The 25,492-nt window shown below is 43.0% G+C and overlaps 1 protein-coding gene across 1 annotated transcript in view; it reads left to right on the top strand.

Moving 5' to 3' along the window:
- The window catches only part of fto (FTO alpha-ketoglutarate dependent dioxygenase), a 120,640-nt gene that overhangs the window by 52,917 nt on the left and 42,231 nt on the right, over nt 1–25,492 (top strand). The window contains exon 8 of the mRNA XM_040131860.1: nt 2,003–2,127. Within this exon, the coding sequence (XP_039987794.1) occupies nt 2,003–2,127 (125 nt within the window). The remainder of the gene's footprint in view (nt 1–2,002; nt 2,128–25,492) is intronic.

Raw genomic sequence — 25,492 nt, forward strand, 5'->3', positions numbered from 1 at the left:
GGGGGATCAGCCTGGGGATCAGCCTGGGGCTAAACCTGAAGGCCTCTCTCAGCACCGGGTCTACTAAACAGTAGATCATACACACACACACTCTGGCACGCAAACACCCATGCACCGGTTTTCATGGATAGGAGGTTTGTTAACACACATCCATATTATTAGAGGCACACCTATCCTAACAGCAATTAGCTGAAGACAAACATAAAAAGAGGCTTTTGCACTCCCCCAAAACACAAGTTGTCACCTGTGCGTTTAATGGAAGAGGCGGTGAACAGACGTCAGTGTGTTAGCAGGCATAAGGTTGTATTTTGGTGACTTCCGTCATCATCATTGAGATGGGACAAAAACCCTTTGCTGATCAATTTATTGGCTCTAACACAAAACAAGGTGATGATGTATGAACATTATTGTCTCTTTTTTTTTTTAAATTTAGTGAATTATTATTTTACTGCCTGCATTTAAATTTCTGTTTAGCAGAGTTAAGCTCATCGGGCTGCGCTGTCTTTCTTTCCTTGCCACTTGTTTTGTTCCCAGGCCAGCTTTCGGACGAGCTGAAGCCAGCTCAGAAGCACGTCAGAGCAGGTTTCATATCAAAAACGAACACTTGCTCTTGAGCGTTGTGCTTGAACCATTGAAACTATGCTACATGGCAGGTATGGCATTATGATGTCTACCAGCTGAGATGGTAATACAGTCTGAATGTACTTTCTGGCACTTTCTTAGCCTGTCACTCATCCCGGGAGGACATGGTTTGATCCAAAACCAAAGGTACAGTTTCCATAGGCAGTACAGCTGGCCCTGCTTCCTCCTGGCCACCGTAATCTTCGGTGTCTCCTCGGAGTCAGGTGTAATCAGTCACACACCGCCACATGTTTTGACACCTGTCCTGTGTTGTGTGGAGGAAGTAAGCATATTACTTTGTCGGCAAATCACACTCTTTTCCTTTGGAAACACACACACACAGACAATCAAACCTATCTTCACATGAATTAAGACAGACAGGTAGATTGTCAGAAAAGGATTAAAAAAGGGGGAGAGGAGAAGAAATGAAGGTTCCCTTGCATTGTGGGTTTTTTGAAAAGAGGGATGACTGGGGAGGCGAGTGACTGTTAATGGGAAGAAATGAACGCGCTTGACTGGTGGATGTGACAGGAAGAGACTGTTCTTAACAAGGCGTCAGAGTCACTCAGAGTTATAGATCCATCACTTCTCAGAGGCTGGAGGGGGGGGCATTTAAGGATATTCAGAGAGGGAGAGAGTTTGTGAGGGGTAGAGAAGAAGAGAGAGACAGTAAGGGGAAAGAGGGATTTGAGTGAGGCTGACAGCACTGCATTTAATTTGGGCTGCCAGATCCTTTTTCATTTGACTCCCTCTCAACCAGCTTAGAGGCTGTGGAAGACTTGGAGGCGAAGGTTTGCCAGGATGTCTCAGATTAGCACTGATGTGCCACGTCACACTTTAAGCCGGCCTGTAATTCATGTTCAACAGGGGGATACTCACACATTACACTGTGCTATGCAGGACGTGATTAATTGACTCACACTCTAATATTGGGTGTAATTTGCCCATCCTCTGATGTGAAACTGACTTTATACTAGACTTACTGTATGTCGCCGTCCCAGGGATGTTATAATAGAGTCTTGGCTCAGAGCTGTGTAATTTCTAAACTGAAGCTCAAGGATGGAGGGAATTGCTTCAGGTAGTCTTTCGCCTTAGTTACACGCAGTTTCATATTTAGGAAAATCTAATAAAGCCAAGTAGTATTGATGTGTCTTATTCAAGTACATAGTGGGAGATAAAACAACCAGTATCATTTCAGCCATTGTTTTAAGAAGGCAGTTTTCTTTTGTATTGCAGGTGGAGGTTACAGTAAATGAAGACAAAGTAGAGTTTTTTGGAATGACATATTTTTCTTGTAGTACAGGTCATAGTGTCATTTACACATCTTTTTATTTAGTTCAACGTGATGCATCTATTTTCTAATTCTACTTCTCTTTTTCAGACTATGCTCTTCCTCGCTACAGTGGAGGAAGAGGGAAGAGCAGGGGAAGGACGGAGGGAGATGGCGGAAACCCTGCTCTCTGCCTTGACAGACAGACACCAGCAGAGACAGACATGGAGAGACAGGTAACACAATGTACCGATAACTTTGTTCCCACTATTGGACTTTGAAAAATAGATTTCCGACAGATGTGTGAGATAGGTAAAGTTAGAGACTCTGAAGCATGAGCACAGTCTCATATTCAAAATGGAAACACCATCACGCACAAAAACAGTTTCACTCCAGTTTGGAAATGAGTTATTTTGCTTTGTATATAAAATTGCCCTCTTTTTTAAACAAAGACATGTATTCATACATTTTGCTGTGGACTACTCAGGAAATTGTGTGTACTTGTATGTTTTTACTTCAGTGGCCATGATTTGCCCAAAATAAGGTGATAGAATATATGCTGCATGAAGAAAATTTAGACAGAAATTTTTTTTTATTGTGATCGGCCTGAGTTGCTGCATGTGCCATCAAAACTGAAGGTTATTTTTAACACTTTCAGTTAATAAAACTGACTGAAACTGTGGCATCACAACCAGCTCACAACCAATAAAAAACATAGGCAGAAGTTAAAATGATAATGTGCAGCAACAAACATTTACTCAAAGTAAATTTCACTCAGATTTTACACAAGTGAAACCATATGATTAACCTTTCATAGGGGTGAAGGGTCACCACCTAGAATGTGAACAGATTACATAAGGCCTCAATAGCCAATTAACAAGAGAAGCAAATATTTAGTGAACTCTTTACAGCCTCTCCCCCCATTCAGGAAAATCAACCAAACGTGCATTTATGTTGCTTGATTATCTATAACAGAGCAGGTTACAACCAAGCAGAATTGTTCATTTTACTCTTCAGCACCAGAGCTATTGTGTGAATGATAGTGAGTAAGACCTATCGGTTCATTTGCAAGCCTTATTGAAACAGTGGGGACTGATAGGGCTAGTAGCTGTGATCACATCAAGAAACAAAATAATCAGGAATCATCACATTAGTTCTACTTTCATTCAGTGCCCAGCTAAAGAGCAAATGTGAATTCCACAGATATGCAGTGGTGTAGTTGGTGTATGTTTGTGGTCCTTGGGCCTGGCAGCTATCAAAGCTATCACAACGACACGTGTGTCTTGGATAAGCCCAGCTACTTCCTTCCTTCCAGATAAGAGCAGAGAGCGAAGGGATTAGAACACTGACCATTCATTCAGATAAAGAAGGACCTCACACACACAACACAGTGTTATTTTAGCTGTTCAGTCTCTCAGTCACTCTCCCCCGAAGCATTAGCAAGCACACATACAAATACTGGCATACATGTGAACACTAGACCTCGCATATGTTTCACTGCATGCTGTCTGTATCGGCAGATTTGACCTCAGTGTCACACAAACACACACACACACACACACACACACACACACACACACACACACACACACACACACCGCACAAACACTTTGGACCAGACATGATCAAGAGCCAAGAGAAAGCAAAAGTGCCTGAAAGCAACATCTTTTCTTTTGAAAGATTCATGTTAATGTCCTGCCGTGGTGGTGCCCTCATCTTTCCATGGCGCCCCTCTGTTTTGAGTTGTCCCCTCTAGTTGACCCTTAGTTATGCCCCCTCCAGATGAGCCTTGTAAACAGGCTGTTTCCACACACCTTGCTTTGCCGTGTTGACGCCCACCGCCTCACAACTCTGATGTAGGGCCTGCGCTGATAGTGCATTCCAGCTGCAGGTGCTGAAAGCTAGAAACCATCTCGCCACACCCACCCCCCCAAATGAACATCAGCACTGTCCCCCACCACCCACAATGCAATGTTACCACCTACTAACCATGTCTAACCCTAGACTCTGCTCAGCCCACTCTAAGGACCAGGACAGGAAATGCTCCGTCCTTGTCGGTGGAGCAGACAGACGTTTACTCTATCAGCAGGGAAAGGCTGATTAGATTAGTTTTGGTGGAGGGCAAGCATCCCACACAATATGTTTGAACTCCAGCTGCTCCTGATACCTCCTCTCACATTTACACACATTTAATGTGTGTAACCCTTTACACACACACTAAATGTCTGCCCCAAACCCCCACTTACGAAAAAGCCAGGGGTCACCCTGTCAAGTGGCTGTCAACAGATAGCATTTACACAAAACTAAACACATGGCTTTGTGCAATGTTAAGTGGGAAATACTAGTGATTAGAGATTTTTTGTCTGATGAGAGTTAAGGAGTGCTTTGCTCATTCTTTGTGGGGAAAGAAAAAGTTTGTATCTCTTTATGCATACTACTAAGAGGCGAAGTCATTGTTTGGAGTTAAAGATACATTATATTACAGAATCAGACACACAGTGAGGGAATTTAGTTCATTTCAGTCAGATGTATTCAAACCTTCATTTTTTTTCATAAAAGCATGCACCAAATTAGGACTCCTGAAATTAATTTGCTGATTGATTTTGCTGCTTTTTTTTTTTTTTCCATTGGGCGTCCTAATTACGTTTCCACACAATATGCAACAGGCAAGCTTTTATCATAATATTGCCTTTTGTTTCCATGGTTTCCATTCAGCACATAATGCTTGCAAAAGGACGGAAAAAGCAAAAAGAGCATGATTGATGACTCTTGCAAGAGGCACATAAATATAAACAACCAGCACTGATTGATTAAGTTTCTCGCTGACTTTTGTTTCTTAAATACCAGTTAAAGCAGCTCTCTGCGCGCTGGAACGTGGGCTTGCTAGCCGCTATTTTCTGCCTCCGGGGCATTTTTAGCACCAGCAGGAAGAAAAGAAGGAGGAATTGGACCCGGTGACCAGTGGTTCTTCACAAGTGACTTATAGGCACTCAGAGTGAGTGATGCTGCAGCTCGCCCCACTAGCAGATGCAGTCCATTCATTCACTCTCAGCCGATAAAGTTATGAGAGCTTTTTTATTCTTATGAGCTTTTCTGCTAACTGGGTTTTCCCGATGCACATGGCGAATTCTTTGATAGATGCTGCCCTCTGTGTCCCTTTGGTAAATGCCCTGTGAGTACCTCGGATTTAGATGGATTATTATGTGGGTGGGTGACTGTACCATAGTAGAGAAGTGGAGTATGCCACACAGGAAGTGCAGATTGAAGAACAATCCACAACCTCCAGGGAGCAGGCCTGTTAGGATAGGAAATGACACATCCTGGTGGCACCAGAACTATAGATATTCAAAACACTTGGTACTGGAATTGTTTGGTTTTGAAAATACATAGATCTTGTTTCACATCTACACAATTATAGGTAAAGAAAAATTAATTTTTAGACAAACACTGGAAGTTTGTACACACATAAGCCTTCTGTAGTTCAATATTTTCACTTACTAACAGGATTTACTTGGATTGATGCTACCTTGAATCTGTATACTTACTGTATGGCTACCTTTGAACCTGCTCGATGAGGTGACCTATTGCTGACCTTCTGGAGCCTAGAGGTCACTGCTCTGACCAACAGAAAAAGCAAAAAAAGAAAAAGCTTTGTCACAGCCGGTGAGCAAACTCTGAAGGGAACAGCTGCGAGTTTTGTACTGACCATGCAAACTGCTGTAGGCTTTGTAAGGTCATTATATGATAATGAAAATCATTACAGAATTACATGGGGGTTTAGGACATGAGAGCAGCGGGGAGGGGAGGGGAGGGCCACATTGGGTTTGATAAATGGACTGTGAAGGTGCCCATCTGGCCCTCTCTATGGCTTTTTCTTCCTGCTCTTTTATCCACTCTTGTCCTTTACTACCCCTCTTTCATTCCCCTCTTCTGTTCTCCAGTGGGCCAGTGTAAAAGCGAGCAGGCCTGTAGTGAAAGATTAACAGAGTGCAAACCCAACTCACCTCTGTGGAGGAGAAAAGGAGGAGAGACAGGCGGAGGTGTTTATGACCCAAAGCAGAGTTTGTGCCTGACTTGGCAAACCCTGTCCTCCCTTTTCTCAGTGTGAGCCGGTAGGAGCGTAGGCAGCCATTGACCTTTGGCATCAGAAACAGTTGGACATCTCAGGATATGTGGATTGCTGTAGTTTGGAGGCACTTAGTTGTTAATTTTTTAATAGGCTTGGGTTGTAATACATAACAAGGTTTAAAAAAAGTCCTCCTCACAGTGCAAACAAGTTTGTTACTGAAAAGAGTAAAACTGCTGCAAATTTGCAGCATTTTGGGTTTATACTAAGTGACAATGAAGAGCCAGCAAATTCTGGTGGCAGGGGCATGATATTGGATGGCACAAATAAAGTTATGTAAGGGGTTTTTCTCTTTCTTCGCAAGGATGTCAACTTGGCATAGTATATTTTCAAATTTTTGTTTTAATAAGGAAGGTGCTCACTACAAGGAGAGCATCTAGTTCCTTTCATTTCCATGTAGTTTTAACATTTGTTTATTTTTGTTTTATTTTAAGAACTGGACATTTTAATTTAAAATGGCAACCATTTCAAATTTTTAATTAATCGTTGGCAAATGTCCTTTTATTAACTAATTCCATTCCAGTCAACCTTTGAAAAGACAATGAGTTGACCCACACTGCACAGGTTATGGTGTCACTATAGTAGCTGTACACTCACACACTATTCTGCGGCGTAGTACATCGGTCGTCTGTGTTTATTACTTTTCTTCAACTTGTTGAGAGTTAGTGAGGTCTTTATCCCCAAACAAAGGCAACATCAGCTGACATGGCAAGCAGAGCAAAAGGACAGGGAAGGAGGTCCACGTGTCCACAGCTGCACTTATCACTCAGCTGTCCAGCTTGACCCATGACCCTGTAGGGCTGTCTCTCAGCCTCCATCAGCTTTGTGTTTCCTGCCATTGTTGTCCTCTCTTGTCCTCACCTGGACAGAGCACTGCTACACAAAGGGCCCAGTCTGTCATCAAAACCAAGGGGTCACCAGGGGCGAGCAATGGCCATAGAACTGAGGTTGAAGCTGTGGCCAACCAGGGATAACCCCACCAGTATTGACAGCTACCAGTTGCACCCCTGTGGAGACGCATAGTAATACAGAAAAAGGAGGAGAGAGACCTTCGTTGGCTGGCACTTCATTCCAGGAGTGGTGACATTTCTTTTGTGTTGTCTCTGACAGACCCTTCCTCTATTCCTGCACTGGGCTGGGTCAGGGATTTAGGAGACAATGGAGTACCTGTCCCAGAGGGGAGTTGGAAAGATTGTCAGTGTTGTGTCCGCAATAAAGATGGACAGACCACAGCCTTGTCTGATGTGGCCAGTGAGCTCCTTAAAGTGTTAGAAATGGAGGTGCCATACTGCAGGGATTGCTGTCATGCCATAGACAACCTGCTCTCTGTATACACTCAAGGGTTTGATGGGTACAGGTTGCCATAGATCTGTAGCAAAGCCATCATTTGTTCAGCTGTCTTTGCACAAGTGACTGGTAGGGTTTTCTAAAATTTTAGGATGTAGGCAGTGTGTCGTTCCGTGACTTTCATTCAATGTGTGGAATCTGCCTGGTTATAATGTAGATGGGTTGTGTAACAGGGTTTGTGGAGTACAGTTAAGAGAAGGTGGCATCGGGCTGTTAATAAGTAGGTTTAATTATTATGGATGAGCTTGCATCATAAACCAGCGTTTTGGTTGGTGGCAGGTCGGTCTGGGCGTGTTGTCAACCAGGCCTGTGTGATGTAAGTTGCAACTCGAGGTGACAGGTTAATCAGATCTCCCAGACAGCAGCCCCACATTTGCCTATACATCACCCCCACAACAACAGTCCTGTTTTGCAAGCCGAACAGACAGGGCTAGCTCAGTTTGTTTTCCTTGGCATCAGTTGCCAGCCAAAAGTTTTGCTGCCTGCCCCTCTTTACCTCAGCGGTTTGTTCGCTGTGACGGTGGGCAGACACCTGTGTGTGGCGGTTGGAACTCTCATCCCACAGCCATGTTCTCTGTCTCTGTCTGTGTGTCTTTTTCTTTGTACCATCTACTTTTGCCGTCATCTGAATCGCTGTGTTTACTTGGTTCAGGGTAGTGGAGGAGAAAACAAATAAGGACATGTCATCTGTCTCTTTCATCGCCGGCCAGCCTGTAATTAGCGCAAGCGCAGTGGTTAGCCTAAGACGCTGTCGTCTAATTTGTCTGTCTTTATCTAAAACATGTCTGTGTGGTCCCTTAGACCAGTTACATGCGTGCAGCGAGGTCGCCTGTGGCCCGGGTGTTTGTGAGGTGTATGTTTGTGTGTGCTTTATTGTAAATTATGAATTCCTCTCTCATGCACCCACCCCTGTTTAGCAATCACTCAGTTATGCATGACATGTCCTGACCTCAGCAGAACCTCACAGCTGCTGTAGCCGTAGTAATCGGCCTCGCATCCTAGTTAGCTCTCAGGCTTGAAAGTACATCAGAGTGTGTTTTATTCTTGAAGGAATATGCTGTGAACAAGATGACTGATGATGCTATGTCTTTACCTTCTACTTACTGCTCAAACAAGTTCTACCCGTGTAAATATGCACTTACCTGTATCTTGCCTGGTCCTCAAACAAGTCAGTAATTAGCCGTTGAGGTGCATGCTCTCTCTTGTTCAATGGTTAGGTGTGGAAAAGGAAGGCTCACAACTGGCAGGGATCAGCACCCCACTCTCTTTGATAAATTTCCTGCTTGTCCTTGACTGAGTCACAACTGCATTAAATTGCTTACAGATTCTAATGGAAACAGTCATTTCATAATTATGCATTTCACAGTAACGGCTTGGCAATGAAGTGTGGTGCAGAAAGGGAGAAAGAGAGAGTTAAAAATGTCATTAAAAGTCCCACAGACATTTAAACACACTTGTTGCAGAGACAGTTTCCCATTAAATGCTGCCTTTTTTAATATGGAAACAAGATTTGTGTTTGGAAAAGACAATGTGGTAAGGAGACGGGGGGAGGGAATGGGTTTGGGCCTGTTTTACTGGTAGTCAGGAAAACCAGGACATTTTTTCTGGTCAAACCCAACATCCCAGAGAGCTGATAGAGCATGATTGGGTGAGGATGTGTGGCAGGCATGTGAAACAAACAGCGAGAACATAGCATTATGGGGTGATGGAGGTTGTGCTCACCAAAAACACTGTCATTACAGTTTATCTCATCTAAATCCTGTTTGTTCTGGGATAGCAGTTCTCCTTAAAACATTAAGTTTAAACTGTACCAATTTAGTATTTCTACTCTGAAACATTGTACATGTGTTTGTGTGTGGTAAGAGAGCTAATGAGCACAAGTAAAACCATTACAGAGAATTATGGGAAGTGTAGGCTTCAGTAAACACACAGACAATCTGCATATCAGATGTTTGTTAAGTTTCACATTGTGTTTTGTGTACGGCTTGTTACAGGCACTTGTTTGGAGGTTCGACATTTCAGTTCTGGGTGTCTTTGCTATGGTTGTGATGCTGATGTTGATTTCACAGAACTAACTGCATCAATGTAAGTGGTGTTTAAACACACACATGCACGTTATACATGCATGCACACCACATGCTCCATCCTTTCCCTTGTTCCCCATCTACCACAAACACCCCACCTGGGCGGCCCCCTCCACCTCCACCCTTCCCACCCCATATACACACATCTTTCTCCTCCACTCTGTTAATTATAACCTACACCACTGGAACACTTCATTTCATAGATAGCATATTGTCTCTTCAAGGCTGGCAGGCAGGTCATAAATTATCCTGAAGGTGAGGATGGAAGTTGGAGGAGATAGTTATGAAAATTTCATCTGTCTGCCGTAGTGGCCGCAGCTGCTCCTGTCACCAGCCGTGTGCTGGAGGAATTACACCGGGTCAGCGTGTGTGTGTATGTGCATGGGTGTATTCTTCAGTTTTCGCATATGCGTAGGTACATAAACACATGTTACAGTGTGCACGTATATATGGCAGTCACGCATGCACATCTTTGTGTATCTCTGCATTTGTCCCTGTGTGCATGTGCGTGTGTGTGTGTGTGTGTGTGTGTGTGTGTGTGTGTGTGTGTGTGTGTGTGTGCGTGTGTGTGTGTGTGTGTGTGTGTGTGTTGCTGGGCCAATGTGTACAGTGGGTTGGCCAGGTAAGACCTGCCTGTCAGTGCGGGGAACATCTCTGGCGTCCCTGTCACCCCAGGGCCCCCAGCTCTGCCCTGAAGCAGGAAGACTGGGAGGGGGGGACAAGCTCGCAGGGCGGTCCCCAAGCTGTCTCTGTTCATTACCGCTACAGAGATGGGACGTGGCCGGCAGGTGGCCAGACCTTTAGTCCTTACCTACTGTGATCATCTGCTGCTCCACTCTGTGTGTGTGTAGGTGGGTGGGTGGGAAAGTGAGCTTGAGAATGAAAAAGAGTCAGAGGAAACCCATAACTTATGTATTTGAGTGGTGAAGCGCATAATTTATGTTTGACCTATAGATGTGCATTTGTGATTGTGATAGATTATTGCATTGAAGCATTGTGGCTGTGCATGTACATCTGGAAATGGCTATGCTTACATATTTACAAATACACAGAAATTCTGCATACGGAGAGCCTGGAGCGCTGCTGTGGCAGAGCGTAGAGCAGCTCTTTTCGGCAGACAGCCACTCCAAGTGGCAATTAGTAAGAAAAGAAGAACACAGTAAAACTCCCCCATCGTCCCCTCCTACGTCAATCTGCAGTTTCCTGCAAAAATTCTATTAGGGCCAAAGTACAGAGCTGTTAATTACAATTCTAACTAGCTTGCCTCCTGACGAATGGATGGCTTCAGCAGCGATGTAGGATAAAAGGGATATCAGTGATTTCACTTCCCCATACAAAGGCTGGCTCTGAAATGGGTCATCAATCCCATAGTGATAAATGTCTGGTGGAGTAATGACTCTCTTATCGGCGCCGGATTACCGCAGATATTTGTAATTAGTGTAGCCACACAAGTCCCGACAGATGTTTTTGAGGCAACACAATATTGAAGCCTTGGTTTAGTGCTAAATGGGAACTTTCTGAAAATAATGGGGATAGTTAGAGCTATTGTATTGCGGCAGACATAGGTGAATCTGAAGAACTGAGTCGCTGTGTTGTCAGTGGGAATGCCTGTATGTGCTCTGCTGCACACACACGCGCACACGCACGTACGCACACACACACACACGCGCGCACACACACACACGCACACACTTGAGCTCATGGCTAAATACACAGCCTGAGGTCCATCCTTCAGATATTAAGCTCAGTGGTCACATGACTGTAAGAGCCAGAGGGGTCCTCTTCTCCTCCTCTTCCTCCTCCTCCTCTTCCTTCTCCTCGTACTGCAACCCTAAAGGTAGCCAGTGCTACGCCAGGGGGAGTGAACGATTCACTTTTAACTTCCATTTCTGCTTTTTTAGGTCGAGATTCACTAGCCACCCTGAAGTTTTTTTTGTCTTTCACCTCTTCCAGCTCTCATGAAATCACAATGTGATGTATTCAGCCCGAGGTGTAGCTCTATTCACAATGCAGTCTGACACTATGAAGCCCTGCTCCCCTCTGTTTTCACAATGCGTCTGCACAGATGGACTGCTGACAAGTCTGTACCACAAATACAATTGTCCTGGCTGTAGTCAGTTTTAATATACACCTAAAAAGGACACCTGTGTTTGATTCATTTCAATCTCTCTCCATAAATATGTGTATATAAATTAATAGGTATTACAGAGAACTGGTGCCAGCGAACCCTTTGTGTCTAGATTTCACGTTGGTTGAGGCCTGTTTTCTGTTGCCAAAATATACACTCACCAACCAACCATCCAACAAACCCACAACCCTATATACACATACACAGCCTGCCCGACACTGACAGACGTGTAAGCAGATGCAGCCAGAACTGGTAATGGCAGGTGATTATAAGTGGCACACGTGCCAAACTAATTAAACCCCTGGGCTGACAGCAGCATTTGGTAGCACCGGCATTCTGGCATGCTGGCATTAGAATAATTGTAGCAGCAGCACATTTCACCTGTGAGACTGCAGCTAACAACGTCATTTATTTTACAGCAGGCTGCACCGGATGTTGCTACAGCGGCTCAAGTAAGCTTGCTTTAGGTTTGACATGTATGGTACTTTTCTGGACAGTGTTTTGCGGAAGGTATGATACGTTGTTTCTAGACTGCATAGTTAAAAAGTTGTTCATTTTGTTAAATTTAAAGTCAAATTTTAAATAAAAAACATTTCTTTTTCTAAGGTGGTGGTGAATTTGTACGAGTGCAAGTTCGTGCACCCAACTGTTTGGTTGAATCTGTGGGATTGTGATAATAATAATGATAGTAATAATTATAATAATAATAATATTTTTTATACAGATACAACACAAACAGACATGGAAACATAAACCCACATACATCGTTATATATATGCAGACAGTATATACCATTTTCCAGTATTTTCATGCTTTTCATACACACACATATAGGAACAACATTAATATTTACTCATACACATATAAACATGTATATATTTGTAAAAAAAAAAAAAATTATAAAGCAATCTAGACAACCTCTAAAAATAACAACAGTAGGGAGTCTACTGTACTCTAAACGAAAGATAGTTAAGAAAAGCTGTAAAAAAAAACAGTCAAGCTAAGAAATAAAGACTAAAATACTGAGTTTTAAGAAACAATTATATCATGTCCCCTAATCAAGGCACACTGCAGTAGGCAGGCAGGAAGACGACAAGGACAGGAGGACTCTTAGTTCGTTCAGTTCTCAGGTCATCGCTTCTCCAGCTGGAGGATTGGAGCTGTGAGTCCGCCACACAGAGGTCAAAGTTATGCCAGGAGGCGAGAAACTGCACCAGGAGGCCCACCTGCACACATTCTGTGCAACTCCACACGCACGCTTTCTGTATACACACACTCACACACCTGGGTGGTTCAAAAAGAATTCTGACATACCCGCAGTTCTGTGGAAACTAGTCTGGCTGTAACAGGCTTGACTGATTAATGTGATTGCCTTGTGCTAAGTAGCAGGTGTGTCTGGGCCAGGTGCACACTGCGCTGCATCACGAGGTGTGTACACTCAAGGCAAGAGGTAAATCTGATACAGTATCTGTTAGTGTAGGAGTGAGTCGGGTTATGGAAGGTATGCAAGGTCACTGAGAGATATATGAGTTTTGGCGCTGCGTGTCATACGCTTTCCTGTGATTTTCAACCCAGACCTTGGACAACAATTCTGAAGTAATTCCATGCTTTAAATCACAGTGGTTACAAATAGGGTGTGTTCAGCTCCCACACATTTTCTCCATGGGCAGCACTGTCTTGTCCACTTGCACATAATTGCTTCCTTGCATTACTGCATATATATCACTTGCTGAAACATCAGTTACACTTTTCAGGTTTTATTGCCCATGCACAGACTGTGTTCACTCTTGATAGCTACTGTATTAAGCTGGTTGTAGAAGAAGTGAAAAATCAGCTCTTTGAAGGCACAAGTAAGTGGCCGATGGCAGCTGATAGCTGGGGCTTAGTGGATCCTCATTTTGTGCTGTAGCAAGCTGATTAAAACATTTGATTTGTTCCCAGTGTATGTGTGAGCGAACAGTGGAGTGCCTGTGTGTGTCCTGTGCATGTGCAACCGTACATGTGCACGTGCATGTGTGAAAGAGTAGGCCTTCGGGCTGCTGCGGTGTGTTATCTGTTTTTTCAGCCTTGTCATACTAATTACAGTCCATATTTACTTACATTCTCTTTTTGTTTTCTGACCTCGATAGGCATCTCTGAGTGCCTCTGCCTGGGCTGTTCTCATTAACAGACTGATGATGTGTGATAGGTCTATCAAGTGATGATACAGGGGGCTTTTCCAAAAAAAGAGGTCATGATACAAATGTTGTCAGCTTTTTGCAACCACAAAGAATTATGTTCTTGTTATCAGTTATACTGTGATTGCAGTTTTGCCAGTGAGTGTTCGTGGGGAAATACTCCCCGTTCACATCAAAGCCAAATGAAAAAAGGCATCACCATTAGCTTGTATCAGAACCTTATTAAATTGTATTATTGCCCCATGATAAGCCAATTGACTGGTTCCCAAATTGGGGTAGGGATGTGAGATGATTTACAAGATAGTTAAGGAGACAAAAAGCTACTCAAAATGCTGTTTATTTTTCTAAATTTCTAAACTTTCTCCTTTCATCTGAAAACCTTGATAGCTCTACTCTTTGGGCATGTAGTGTTACTGAAATAAAACAATCCGAGAATGTAAATATCCCCCCTTTTTTACATGTTCAAAGAAAGTTGCTATTACTTCATGTTATAATGGCACAAGCCAAACCGTTTGAGAGCCACTGGAATAGTTTCTAAGCAGCAAGATTAGCTAGACAGCAAAACTGCAGTGCCCAGACAGCAGATGTGACCAATAGCCATGTGTTCCTTGAAACATCATGTTTGAAAAACTTATAAGTTCAGTTGCCCAGATGAATATATTTCTAATCTTTTATTTCCTCTTCATCTCGGGTCAATGACTAATTTACCAGTTTACCAGTGGTGACCTTTGTCAGGTCACTGAGCATGTTAACTGCGCGGATCGCTCACCACATGCCACCAATGAAAAGACAAATGGATCTGACCACACCCTAACACTGTTGCTGGCTTTTTGGAAACACTGTTTCTGATTAACCAAACCCCTTTAGTTAGTAAACTGGTTAGAGCACAATCAGCAACATCATTATGCGTGTCCGTGTGTGTTAGAGAGGCACAGACAAACTTACAATAGGATTTGTAAATGGTTAAACTGAACAGGAAGCTGTGTGAGGATACATGGTGGGGCGAGCAGGGTAAATCACCGACAGCTGAGTTTTATATAGCGGAGGTGGGTGGTAGGGTGTTTGGGGGGTGTGAATGGTTTTATATGAGTGTGAGTGACTGATTCCCAGACATAGAGCACAGTGCATCCTGAATGGGTAAATAGCATTTATTCAGCTGGTTAGTCTGGGAAAACATATGGTGCCATTTGGGGGCCCAGGCTGGTGCACGCTGTTCTCCTGTAATTAGACTGGCCCAACAGAGCAGCTACATAACTGCTTCATGATAACCATCCTACTGTAGCCTACCGTGCTGCTGCCACCAAGCCCTGGCTGCAGCACAGGACCAGCACACCGCATTACACATCCTGTTAAACACACTGTTCAACACCAGTGAACACGAGTGACACCACAGCTTTGGCAGCAGCACGTATGCACCCAGGGCCAGATTTACTGTACTTACTGTATGTGATGGCACAAACTAAAATATGAAGTGCACCTTTCATTCTATTTGAGCTTGAAATATGCATGATATTTGAGTGTGATTTACCAAAGCAGCAACTGTGTGTGCAATCAGTGGCTGGAGCTGACTTCTAGTCACATTCTGAAAATGAAGGATGACTGAAAAATGTGCAGTTCTGTGGTGGGATTTCAGAAGAAAAAATAAACTATAGTGATGTCTGTTAATAAAATTGTAGTAATTGTTTTCATTTATAGAAAGGCTGAAGTAGGAGTCTTAAAATAAACTTACAAGAAAATGAAAAAAAACATGTATTCACATAAAAATGAAAAAATATTGCTTATAAAAAGCGTAAGTGGTCTCAATATAAATGTCAAATCAAAGCATATTAGCAGCTCAGTGAATGTCTAGTTCCAATTTAATGACTACACAGCTGCAACTCCCCATCCATTCTTTGTTTGGTCAGATATTGCATTATATTATATGTTATAAAACATTCGATTATTTGATTATTACTAGTTACATTCTTTCTTTTTCTGATTGGATACTTTCTGTACTACATTTGCAACCCTGCAATTTTTTCTGTGGAGCTCTCAGTTTTTTGTCTGTAGTCAGGGAATTTTCCATAGGTTACTCCTTCCTGATCCCAACACACACAGACACAACCTTAGTTTAATATACCTGGGCATATTTGAACTTGGGGGGCACGGTGGCTTAGTGGTTTGTACCGTTGCCAGTGTGGAGTGGTACATGTTTTCCCCTTGTATGCATCGATTTCTGGATAAAAAAAACCCCTGAAAACTTGAATGTTATTGTTGTTGTCTGTACAGAATGTACAGTGTGTGTGTCCGTCCTATGAACCATTAGCACCTTTCCAGGATTTACCCCTTGTCTTGCCTATTGTGTTCTATGATAAACTTGAGCTCCCTGTGAACATAAGTCCAGCAGAATGTACAATAAAGCAGTTTTCTGATATATTAACCCAACATTTGTGTGTCCACGCCTTAAAGGAATGCTCCACTAAAATGCTGCTTTTGAGTATCACATACTCACCCATAGGCCTGCAAGTTATGTGTTTTGTGTAAGATGTAGAATCCATTTCCTGTCTTTTTTCTTCTTCTTTATTGTCTTTGCTCTCGTCTTTTTTTTTTAAATCACTTCCCACCCTCCCTTCATCAGGATCAGGGGAGCAGATTGTGGGTCGAAGGCGTGGGTTGTGTTGGCAGGGCTGTGGGGGCGTCAGCTGGGCTGTTGTCCCGTCAGGGGGGAACAGGCTGGCAGCTCGGCAGGAAGGCCCTGTTAAAGATACACTGCTGGGAATCGGACTGAGCCAGTGCCTGGCCCAAACCGTACACACACACATCAACACACACACCAGGAGGGATTGGTAAGGAAAGTGGTGGGGGTGTCCAAACCTGGGATAAAGACATTTCCTCCCTCATTTATAAAATCTGACACCACCAGTCTGCCCTCTCCTTCTCCCTCATCAACATCCCTTCACAAAGATCACAGACACACACACGTGCTGGTGCACATACAGTGAAAAGCCAAGCTGCAGTCTAGACTCTTAAGCTGCTGTTCCTCTAATGCCCACTAGATGCTTGCTTGGAAAAAGAAAATCTTTGGCGCGCTTGAATAAATCTTTTGATTTTTTTTCTCAAAAGAATGTCTTCATAGTTTAATTTACCCTTAACTTGGTGGTGATTTTAACACTTGTTTGATTGAAGAGATACATAAATATGCATATGAAAAGAGGAATATTTTGCAGTGCGTCTTTGGTCCACCTCAGCTCCACTCAGGCGTCCTTTGACCAGTTTTGGATTTGTGGCTCCAGTAAACAAAAAGTTAGCTAAAAGTGGTAAAGCCACACTAAATCCTTACACATGAATTAAATACCTCAGTGAAGTTGGAGGACAGTTGACAGTACCGCAAGCATCGTCCCGTTTCTCGACACACACTCAAGACCTACAGTTAGCACCTCCTCAACACGCACACATATAGTTACATACTGTACTACATACTGTCTGTGTCCAGAAGGAGCTGTCTGCATGGCATGCTATTCTCTTGTTGTCTGTTTAGCGAGTACAGCATGTGAGAGCGCTGCCAAATTTGCATATGCCGCCATGTATATTTCAGCAGCGTTTAAGACACACATCACCGGCAGTGAATTATGCATGGGGCTGGTACAGTGGAGGCGCTTGGTTTATGCACTGGTGAAGGGAAATTGAACTGTGTTTTCTTCTGCTCATGACGCTCAAGGCCCAAGGCCCATTAAAGTACACAGAGCAGGCAGCCTCTAAATGGACCGGTAGTGTACATCGTTTTCCCCTCTAACAAAAGGGGCTTGGCATAGGGAAAGGCGTCCGACAGGTTCTGAATGACTGAGGTTCTGTTGTAGTATCCTTGTAGACCACTCTGTCTTTTTATATGTGAATGTGCATATGTGTTTGTTAAATGCAGCGCTGTAGAAGAGATGAGTGACTGAATAATTCAAAACTGGCATGTCTCACAAAATGATGCAAACCCGTGCATAGATTGTCAGTGGGAGGAATAGAGTGTTGCAGTAAACACAGCCTAAAAGGCTCTTATGCATTATAGACAAGCCTTTTGAAACTGTTTTCTCATATGCAAATGGAACACAGTTGCAAAGGCTCAATATGAATTTCTCCCATTCACTGCAAATTCAAATGAGGCATAAGGTTGTTTTTGTTTATACTGAGTATGCAACTGCTAGAGGAGGATGGAGGGGTGTTGGTCGAATCACATGAAAGATACAATAAAAGACACAATTGTGCTGCCGTCAGTGTTTACTTTAAAGAGTGAGCAGTTAGAGCTGTGGCTTTGCCAGCAGCCAGCAGTTGCGTTCTCATAAGGCTCTTCTGGACTGAAGGAAGAGACTGCAGAGGATGAGCATCATTAGATATGTCATTTAAGACACCTATGCTCTCCCACTGCTCTATATTTATCCACTTGCAGGTCTGTAACAGGTCCTCAGGTCAACACATTGTGTCCCTACCTGTCAGCTCAGCAGTGGATGGGACATATGTGGTGGATAGAGACAATATGAAGCTACTTGCTAGTCACCCTGCCCTCTCTCCTCTCCTCTCAGCTCCCCTCCTCTCTTCCACTACTCTTCACTTCCCTTTGCCTCACCTTGCCACTGGATGCATTTGTGACATTTCATATATCCCTGCTTTTGCAGCCTTGTTTAGCTTGGCTTAGTACCAGTGAATCTGCTATTTATAGAGTTCGTTTTAGCCACCTCTGCGTGGTAAATGATGATAAGCTTAGCCTGTAATAAACAATCTCATAAACAGCTCTGCAGCTTAGCCCTTAATGGCCTTAGGGGCTTGTAAGAGCTTTATAACACATTTATTACCCCTTTAATGGCCTAGGAGCTGTGAGCCATAACATTAGCTAACACTAATTTAATTTCCTGACATATATTGGCCTTATGTTATCTTTAGGTTATTTTGCCAACTTGATTGATTTCATACCTATTCCTATTTAGGGCCTTGCTTAATGCATTGTGACACCAAAGAGAACTATATTCAGCACTTGCCTCTGTTATTTTGCCACTTGGCATTCAGAGTCTGGTAAGAGAAGAGGAGGAACTATTACTTTGTTAGCCAAAAACACACATCTACTCAGAACAGAGGAAAGGGCCAGCATGGGGAATAGAGATATTTGATGTTGAATCTCCCCCTATTTACAGTAGGATGCCTGAATAAACGTGGTCAAAAGCTGGAAAGCAGCATTATGACCCATAACCTTGAGGTTTTTGAAATGGAACAGCAGAACTTCATTTGAAAAAGAATAGGCGATGTGCTCTGGGCTCACTGTTTATACCTTGATGGGATTTGGACTGAAATGTAAAAAAAAAAAACAAGTTTATCTGCTATTTACCTTTTGTCCATGACTGAAAATTGCAGGGCTTAGGCGAGGAAGGCTATTCAGATACAGTGCACTGCTCACATTGGTTGAAATACGGTCTTTTGTTTTAGTGTCTAAAGCTTGTAGAAAATTATTCAACAAGTTTCCATATTTCTAGGTATTTATCAATTTTTGTGTCAACACTAGTTTTGTCTTGCCAGAGTGCCGCTGCAGTCCAAATAAGCATGGGATTTTATGTGATGGATCTTAGGTAAGAGTGGACCTTTTTACAAGGTACAGATTTTTCATCACGCAAGTCCCCTTTCTGCAGCATTTTCTCGTTATGGTTATGGTTTATTAAACTACCTCTGGGGCCTGAAACTTTTGGTTTCAGTGCTTCTTTCTCCAAATACCAATTTCAGCCCTTCCTCAATTATTCCTTTGTCTGAAAAGAAGCAAGGTATCAATGTTTTATGTTTTGGAAAAATCTGATGAGTGCTATTTGCTGGACCTCCTGCTCAACAGAGAATGTGGAGATGGCATGGGGAGAGAAACACGAAATTGCAGAGTAAATCAATACTGGGCCAGTAATGTTAGGGGGGATCCCCTTTCAAAGAGCAGAGCTGAATTTGTGTGCCTTATGTTTTTGATCTCTTACTGTACTCATTCCATTCCAGATGCAGTTGTTATCATAGTTGCTGTTGTTTGTATGTTATTTTAGCTTCTTTCCCAAGTAGCTATTTTGCAATTTGGACAAAAATACAATTAAAGGCCCATCTGTTTCCAATAGACCTAACATCATACAGATGGGGTCTGTCTATTGAAGCCATACCAGGACCCTGGCAGGTTAGAGGCTTCAGTAATGAACATGCTAAATATGCGACTAGGCTGATTTCATCATAACAAGGCCTGTATGGGCTAGAATGGGTAAATATTCTTTTTCATGAAGTTAAACTGTCGCACTTTAGCCTTGGCAACAGTCTGGGAGAAATACAGGACTCGTGTTTTTCGGTATTAACCCCTAGTGGTGTTAGTTTCAGTTGCATATGGGACCCTTCTCACTCATGCCATGCTTAATTCTCCTGAGGCCGGTGTGGTTATGGTTTTATTGTTGACAATCCAAGATCTATACTGTACATGACCAAAAGAAAATTGTCTGGTATTCCATAGTGATAGTTTCTCAAAACATGATGATACAAAGTGATGAAGGCTTCATATGCATGCATATTCAATAGTGTTTGTCCTAAAATTGTTTTAACTCATGAACAGCAGTTTATTTCCTCGTTCATGTTTTGCACTTTTTTAGCTTAACACTTCAGAGTACTATGAAGGCACATGTTTTTAGCATGAAAGGCCCCAGTCCCTAGCCACTAAACCTGACAATGTAAGTTAGTATTTTGTGGGACATGGAATTCTGATTCTGGTTGGGCTCTGCGGGGCAGAGACCACTGCAACTTTTGAGGAGTCATGGGATTTTTCACATGCTTTCACTTTCAAATTCCTCACATTAAGCTTCAAACCACTGACCCTATGCATGCCCATGTATAAATGTCAAAGAAAATCTCACAAAACACATCACACTGATCCTTTATGCATAGCGCATGTGTGTAAACAGCTTGGCCACGATCTTGTATGCTGCTATAGAGTAGTCTTCTTACTTCCTGTATGATCCTGTTCCTTCCTGGCTGCTACGATGCAGCACTGGTGAGTAGGAACAAAGAGAGTGCTTTTTTGATACTTGCTAACTCCTGTTTTAGATACGATGGCTCCTGGAATTGCTACCAAAGCTGCACAACAGTATACAGGCTAATCTAAGGGATAATAATATCCCCTACTGACATCTATTCTAAGATGTTAAGGTTAATTGTAACACATAACGTTCCCCAACCTGTTCAGCCTTTGGGAGACACTGTGAATGTGAGACAAAGTTGGAGCAGATTTTCTTGGGACTGAGGCAGGGTCTGGGAGTGATTGATCACACCCTGTTGAGCCTGATGGATTCAGGCCTTCACTTAAGCACAAGCACCCGCCCACTATTCTTCCAAGCATGCAAGCACAAACATTTCTAACACAGTTTTTTACCTAGAAACAAGCCGGAGGGCTGTGACCAAAACACTTCTAATATAGGAAAATTGAGCTGCTTTGAACTTTGGTGTTTTTGATAACCACTTGGTATGCTTCCTGGAGGATAACCTGTGGGCTTGGCTTCCCAAGCTTTAATCCCTTTGATTAAGTGCCAGGGCAAGATAACTCGGCACTCAATAGGCCCTTTACCTTCCTAATATCCCCACTGTCCTGGGCTTGAAAGCACCAGCGCTCTCAACTCTCAGTAGGTGAATTTTGAGTGCTCTTTAGACTCCTCTACAGATAGTTGTTTTCAAAGTTTGGGCCAATAACCTCCTTCCTGTCTGTACCCTTTCCCTTGTCCCTCATCCTGTTTTAGGTCAAGATGTCCTCTGTTCCTTTGCTCTGTTTATGCATTATGATTCTTAGTAGCGAGGATGTACGTGATACAATACGGTGCCTCCTTCTCCTCCTTCCCTCCCTTTCAGTGACTGAGTGGCGGTGACTACAGTGCCACGGCCTCCATAGATTAGCAGGGCTCAGAGGAGGAGCACAGTTGCTGGGGTAATTATGCTGAGAGTTGTGGGTTGCCAAATGCAGGATGAGGCTGGGGCCTTGGTTCCATACTGGTAGATCAACCCTGGAAAGCTGCAGCTAATTGTGGGGAGCGTCCATGGTCTTAGCCCACCCAAGACCCCCCATTTATCAGGTCATGGTGCTCTGGATATTTTGTGGAGGTATGCAGAGGTTTCCTTGTTAAGTCACTCTGGCCCTTGCCTGAATTATAAATAAAATATTTTAAAATCATTTTGACAAAATTTCCAAAGCTTTATTTAGCTTTGTAAAACATTTGGACATGACAGCCGATGATTTACAAACTATATACTGAACTTAGCAATATATTGTGAAATAATTTCCCTGTTCATTAAAATTTTTCCAAAATGACTCTTCATTTAAAATTAGCGATTTATAAGTGGAAATATCCCATACCGTGTTACTGTGTCAGGCACTTGCCCAAACAAACCCAAAATTTGAGGACAAACACTGAACATAGGCTAAAATTAAAGATTGACTATTCACAAAAATATTGTATGTTTCACATCAGTGTGTCACCCATCTCAGTCAAACCCCTCAGTTTACATTTCTACTTAACTGAAGCTTAGCTTTGCTGTATCTTTTCTTTTGTCTTTGTTCATCTGTTTGTGTTTCATACATATTTGAAATGTATCATGATCTGGGTCCAAAACCCAAACAAATGTTTTATGCAACTATTTTTCTGCTCTTTTGTGGGAATTTGTCATAAACTTTGAAGCTTGAAAAGTAAATGAGCTTGTTTGGTAGGAAAAAAAACCCAAACTTTAAATAACTGGCTCATATTTACTGCATCTAGCTCCTGATGCCTGCTTTGATTGGCTCAGTGTTTCTCAAGGAGAGCTTTTGTTATGTATTTCACTGCAGCTGTCCAAAGACAACCGCTGGATTTAGATGCAGATCGAAAACAAGACACTATCTAAAATTGGCTGACCCTTCCCAGCACTCTGTAGCCTCTCTGCCCACACAGCAGAGATATAAGGGCACTCTGACACCCTTCTGAGGCATCTTTTGTTGTTTCTCATGGGTAAATTCTGCCCAGTGTTATTCCCTGTGCACTCCCTCCACACACACACTTGCTCACATACACATAACCAAAACCAGTCCCCAGTGAAATCCAGAAAATTGCAGTTTTCCTTCACACACATCAAATATTGTATAATAAATACTGTTAAAAGATCACAGATGGGATGTTATTTAGATTTCTGCTTACATTTATAATCTAAGACAGTAGCTTGGAACAACGGGCTATAACGGATGTTTTCCTAACCGTAATTATTTTATAACTTTTATGTTTGCTTTCATTATCTCTCAGTGTATCCATCTTTAAAATGACTGATGCCCTCTTGTAGTCACAGAGAGGAGAGTCTTGTTGTAGAAACACTGCTGCAAAGAATGCAGAGCTGCTGTAGAATGTTCCACTAAAATGTGTTAATGTATAAATAATTCTGCAGGAGAACCATTATGAAGTAAAACATTCACAGATTTGCTTAGTGTACATGCCAGGTGTACTATACGCGGGATAATAATAGTCACAAGGCTTGGGTTGTGTTTGATTTTGAATCTTGTTTCAACTGCAGTACCCGATCTACACATGGTATAGGTTACACAAAGTATCATCAAAAAACGCCTCTAAACACTGCTGTTGCATATGTCTTAATCAAAGCTGGCAAATGACCTAGCCACTGACACGTCAGTGGTTGTAAATAAGTCAGTTTGCACAATGTCACCGTGAATTGTCATCCAAGGAGAGACAGTAAATAGCCGAAGAATGCAAATGATGAGCCACGTCAGCTACAGATGTGTTGAATTACCAGGGGAGACATATAAGTTATCAGGCTCGGTTAATCAATAGCTTGGGTAGAGGAGTGAGTAGCCCACCTCACAGTGTCTTAAAAACAAGCTCCTGCTGGCTTCTCATTTAGGTACTACAGCATATCACCAGCTAGATTAGTTGCCAACTTTGATACAGACATAGACTTCGCTGGCCTCTCAGTAGTCTCTTCTTTGGCACTTATCCTGTGCCATGCCATCCCCCTCTAACTCCAAAGTAATGTCCTATGGCATCTGAATAATGTGAGGGTTGAGTCATCCACCATGGCAGATAGCAGCTTGACTGCATGCATGTGTGTATGAGTGCTCGTTTGCGTACACGCCTGTGCAACATAAATATGTGCAATACTCAAGATGGACTCCATTACTTCTGCAGCAGGGTATCTCTTAACTCCTATCTTTTTAATTATTTATTTCATGAACAGTATATATATTTTGTCGAGGGTTATTGGGGCATGAATAAGCGTGTGTCACGGCCTTTTCACAATCCCTTATGAGCAAATCCCACCCCCATCCCTGCCTTGCCCCCAGCAGGCCCAGCTCAGAGTTCTTCTGATAGCCATGAAGGGATTTGGGCTGGATGGGCAGACCCTGACTGGGCTGATTGCTTTGAATGGCACTGGCTAAAGCTGCCTTTGAAAGCAGGGGCGTTGATGAGCGCCTTCTCAGAGGAGCCTGTGTAGTCACTGCCTCTGGGAGGGACCCTCACTAATACCCCAGCATAAGATATACAGGAAGAGGCAGGGATCACCAGTCACCCCCAGCCATACACACACACGTACACGCACACACCCACTTACTTAGACAACAACAGGAAAGTACTTCCAGTAAACTTTTTGACTTTTACTTATGTTGCCTACTAGTTGATGTATCTGTAAATGTGCAATAAGTATTTTACCCTCCCGAAATACTGTAAAGTGAAGTTATTCATATTATATAAGTCCTCACTCAGTTTGATGAACCTCATGCCGCACATCTTTCTACTTGTGCTGAAGCTTATTTGAGAATATGCTCTGAGCAGCTTGCCAAGACAGAGTGTGAGGCTTTCTGGAGGAGTACGTGGGCGCGCTTGTTTTGTTCGCTGTTTCACCTTGTCCTTTTGCTCTCATAAAACACCTTGAACATGTGAGAAGACAAATTACAGCTTCAGACGCAGGTGTCCTGGTGCTTTTTTATCTCTCAGTAGGCCCCCAGGGTACATTACCTGTGTTGCAACGGGCTGGCTGTGACATGGGAGCTGTCACTGGTGGGGCCCCTGAGGCCTATGCTGCTGCTCAGAACAGGGTGGCATTCTCTCTTTGATGGCCTGTCCCCCGGAGCATGGAGCCCTGAACTCAAGATGGGTCTGCACCCAGCACCCCTGTCCCCAAACCCACTTACCCCTTGACTTTGGTATCACCTTAGTCATGGGAACAGACATGTCCACCATACGCATAATTGGTGATTAACATTAAAACAAAGGTCACACAGCTTCATGCTCATTATGGTGATTGTTGCAAGTTGAGGCATGCTTACACTGGTTCTTTTGACTACTCATCTTTACTGTGTTTATACTTATGGAAAATTCCAGTAAATTTTGATTTCAGTAAACCCCGTGTCAGACCCAGAGAGTTGGGTATACGTGCTTGTCTTCCACAGTAGTCGAATAACTTCAGGCAAAACAAGCTAATTTTTTGTGAAAGAGAGAGAGCGAAGGAGAAAAAGAAGTAGCAGTAAATTACTGATAAGTGACAGAGAGAGCAGCTTATCAGGTGACAGTATCAGTGTGGAATGAAGGCCCGGTGTGTGGGTGTGTGTGTGTGTGTGAGTTAACCCTTTGACACATCTCATGGTGAGGCTGAAGGTGAGTGAAACACAGATGCACAGATGAACAACCGTGGAAAGCAGAGAGCCAGAGAGGGAAATGGGATGGGAGTGGGTGGTGCATACAGCACGGCTGG

This window comes from Xiphias gladius, chromosome 1 (assembly GCF_016859285.1).
Source record: "Xiphias gladius isolate SHS-SW01 ecotype Sanya breed wild chromosome 1, ASM1685928v1, whole genome shotgun sequence".
In the NCBI taxonomy this organism is placed as follows: Eukaryota; Metazoa; Chordata; class Actinopteri; order Istiophoriformes; family Xiphiidae; genus Xiphias; species Xiphias gladius.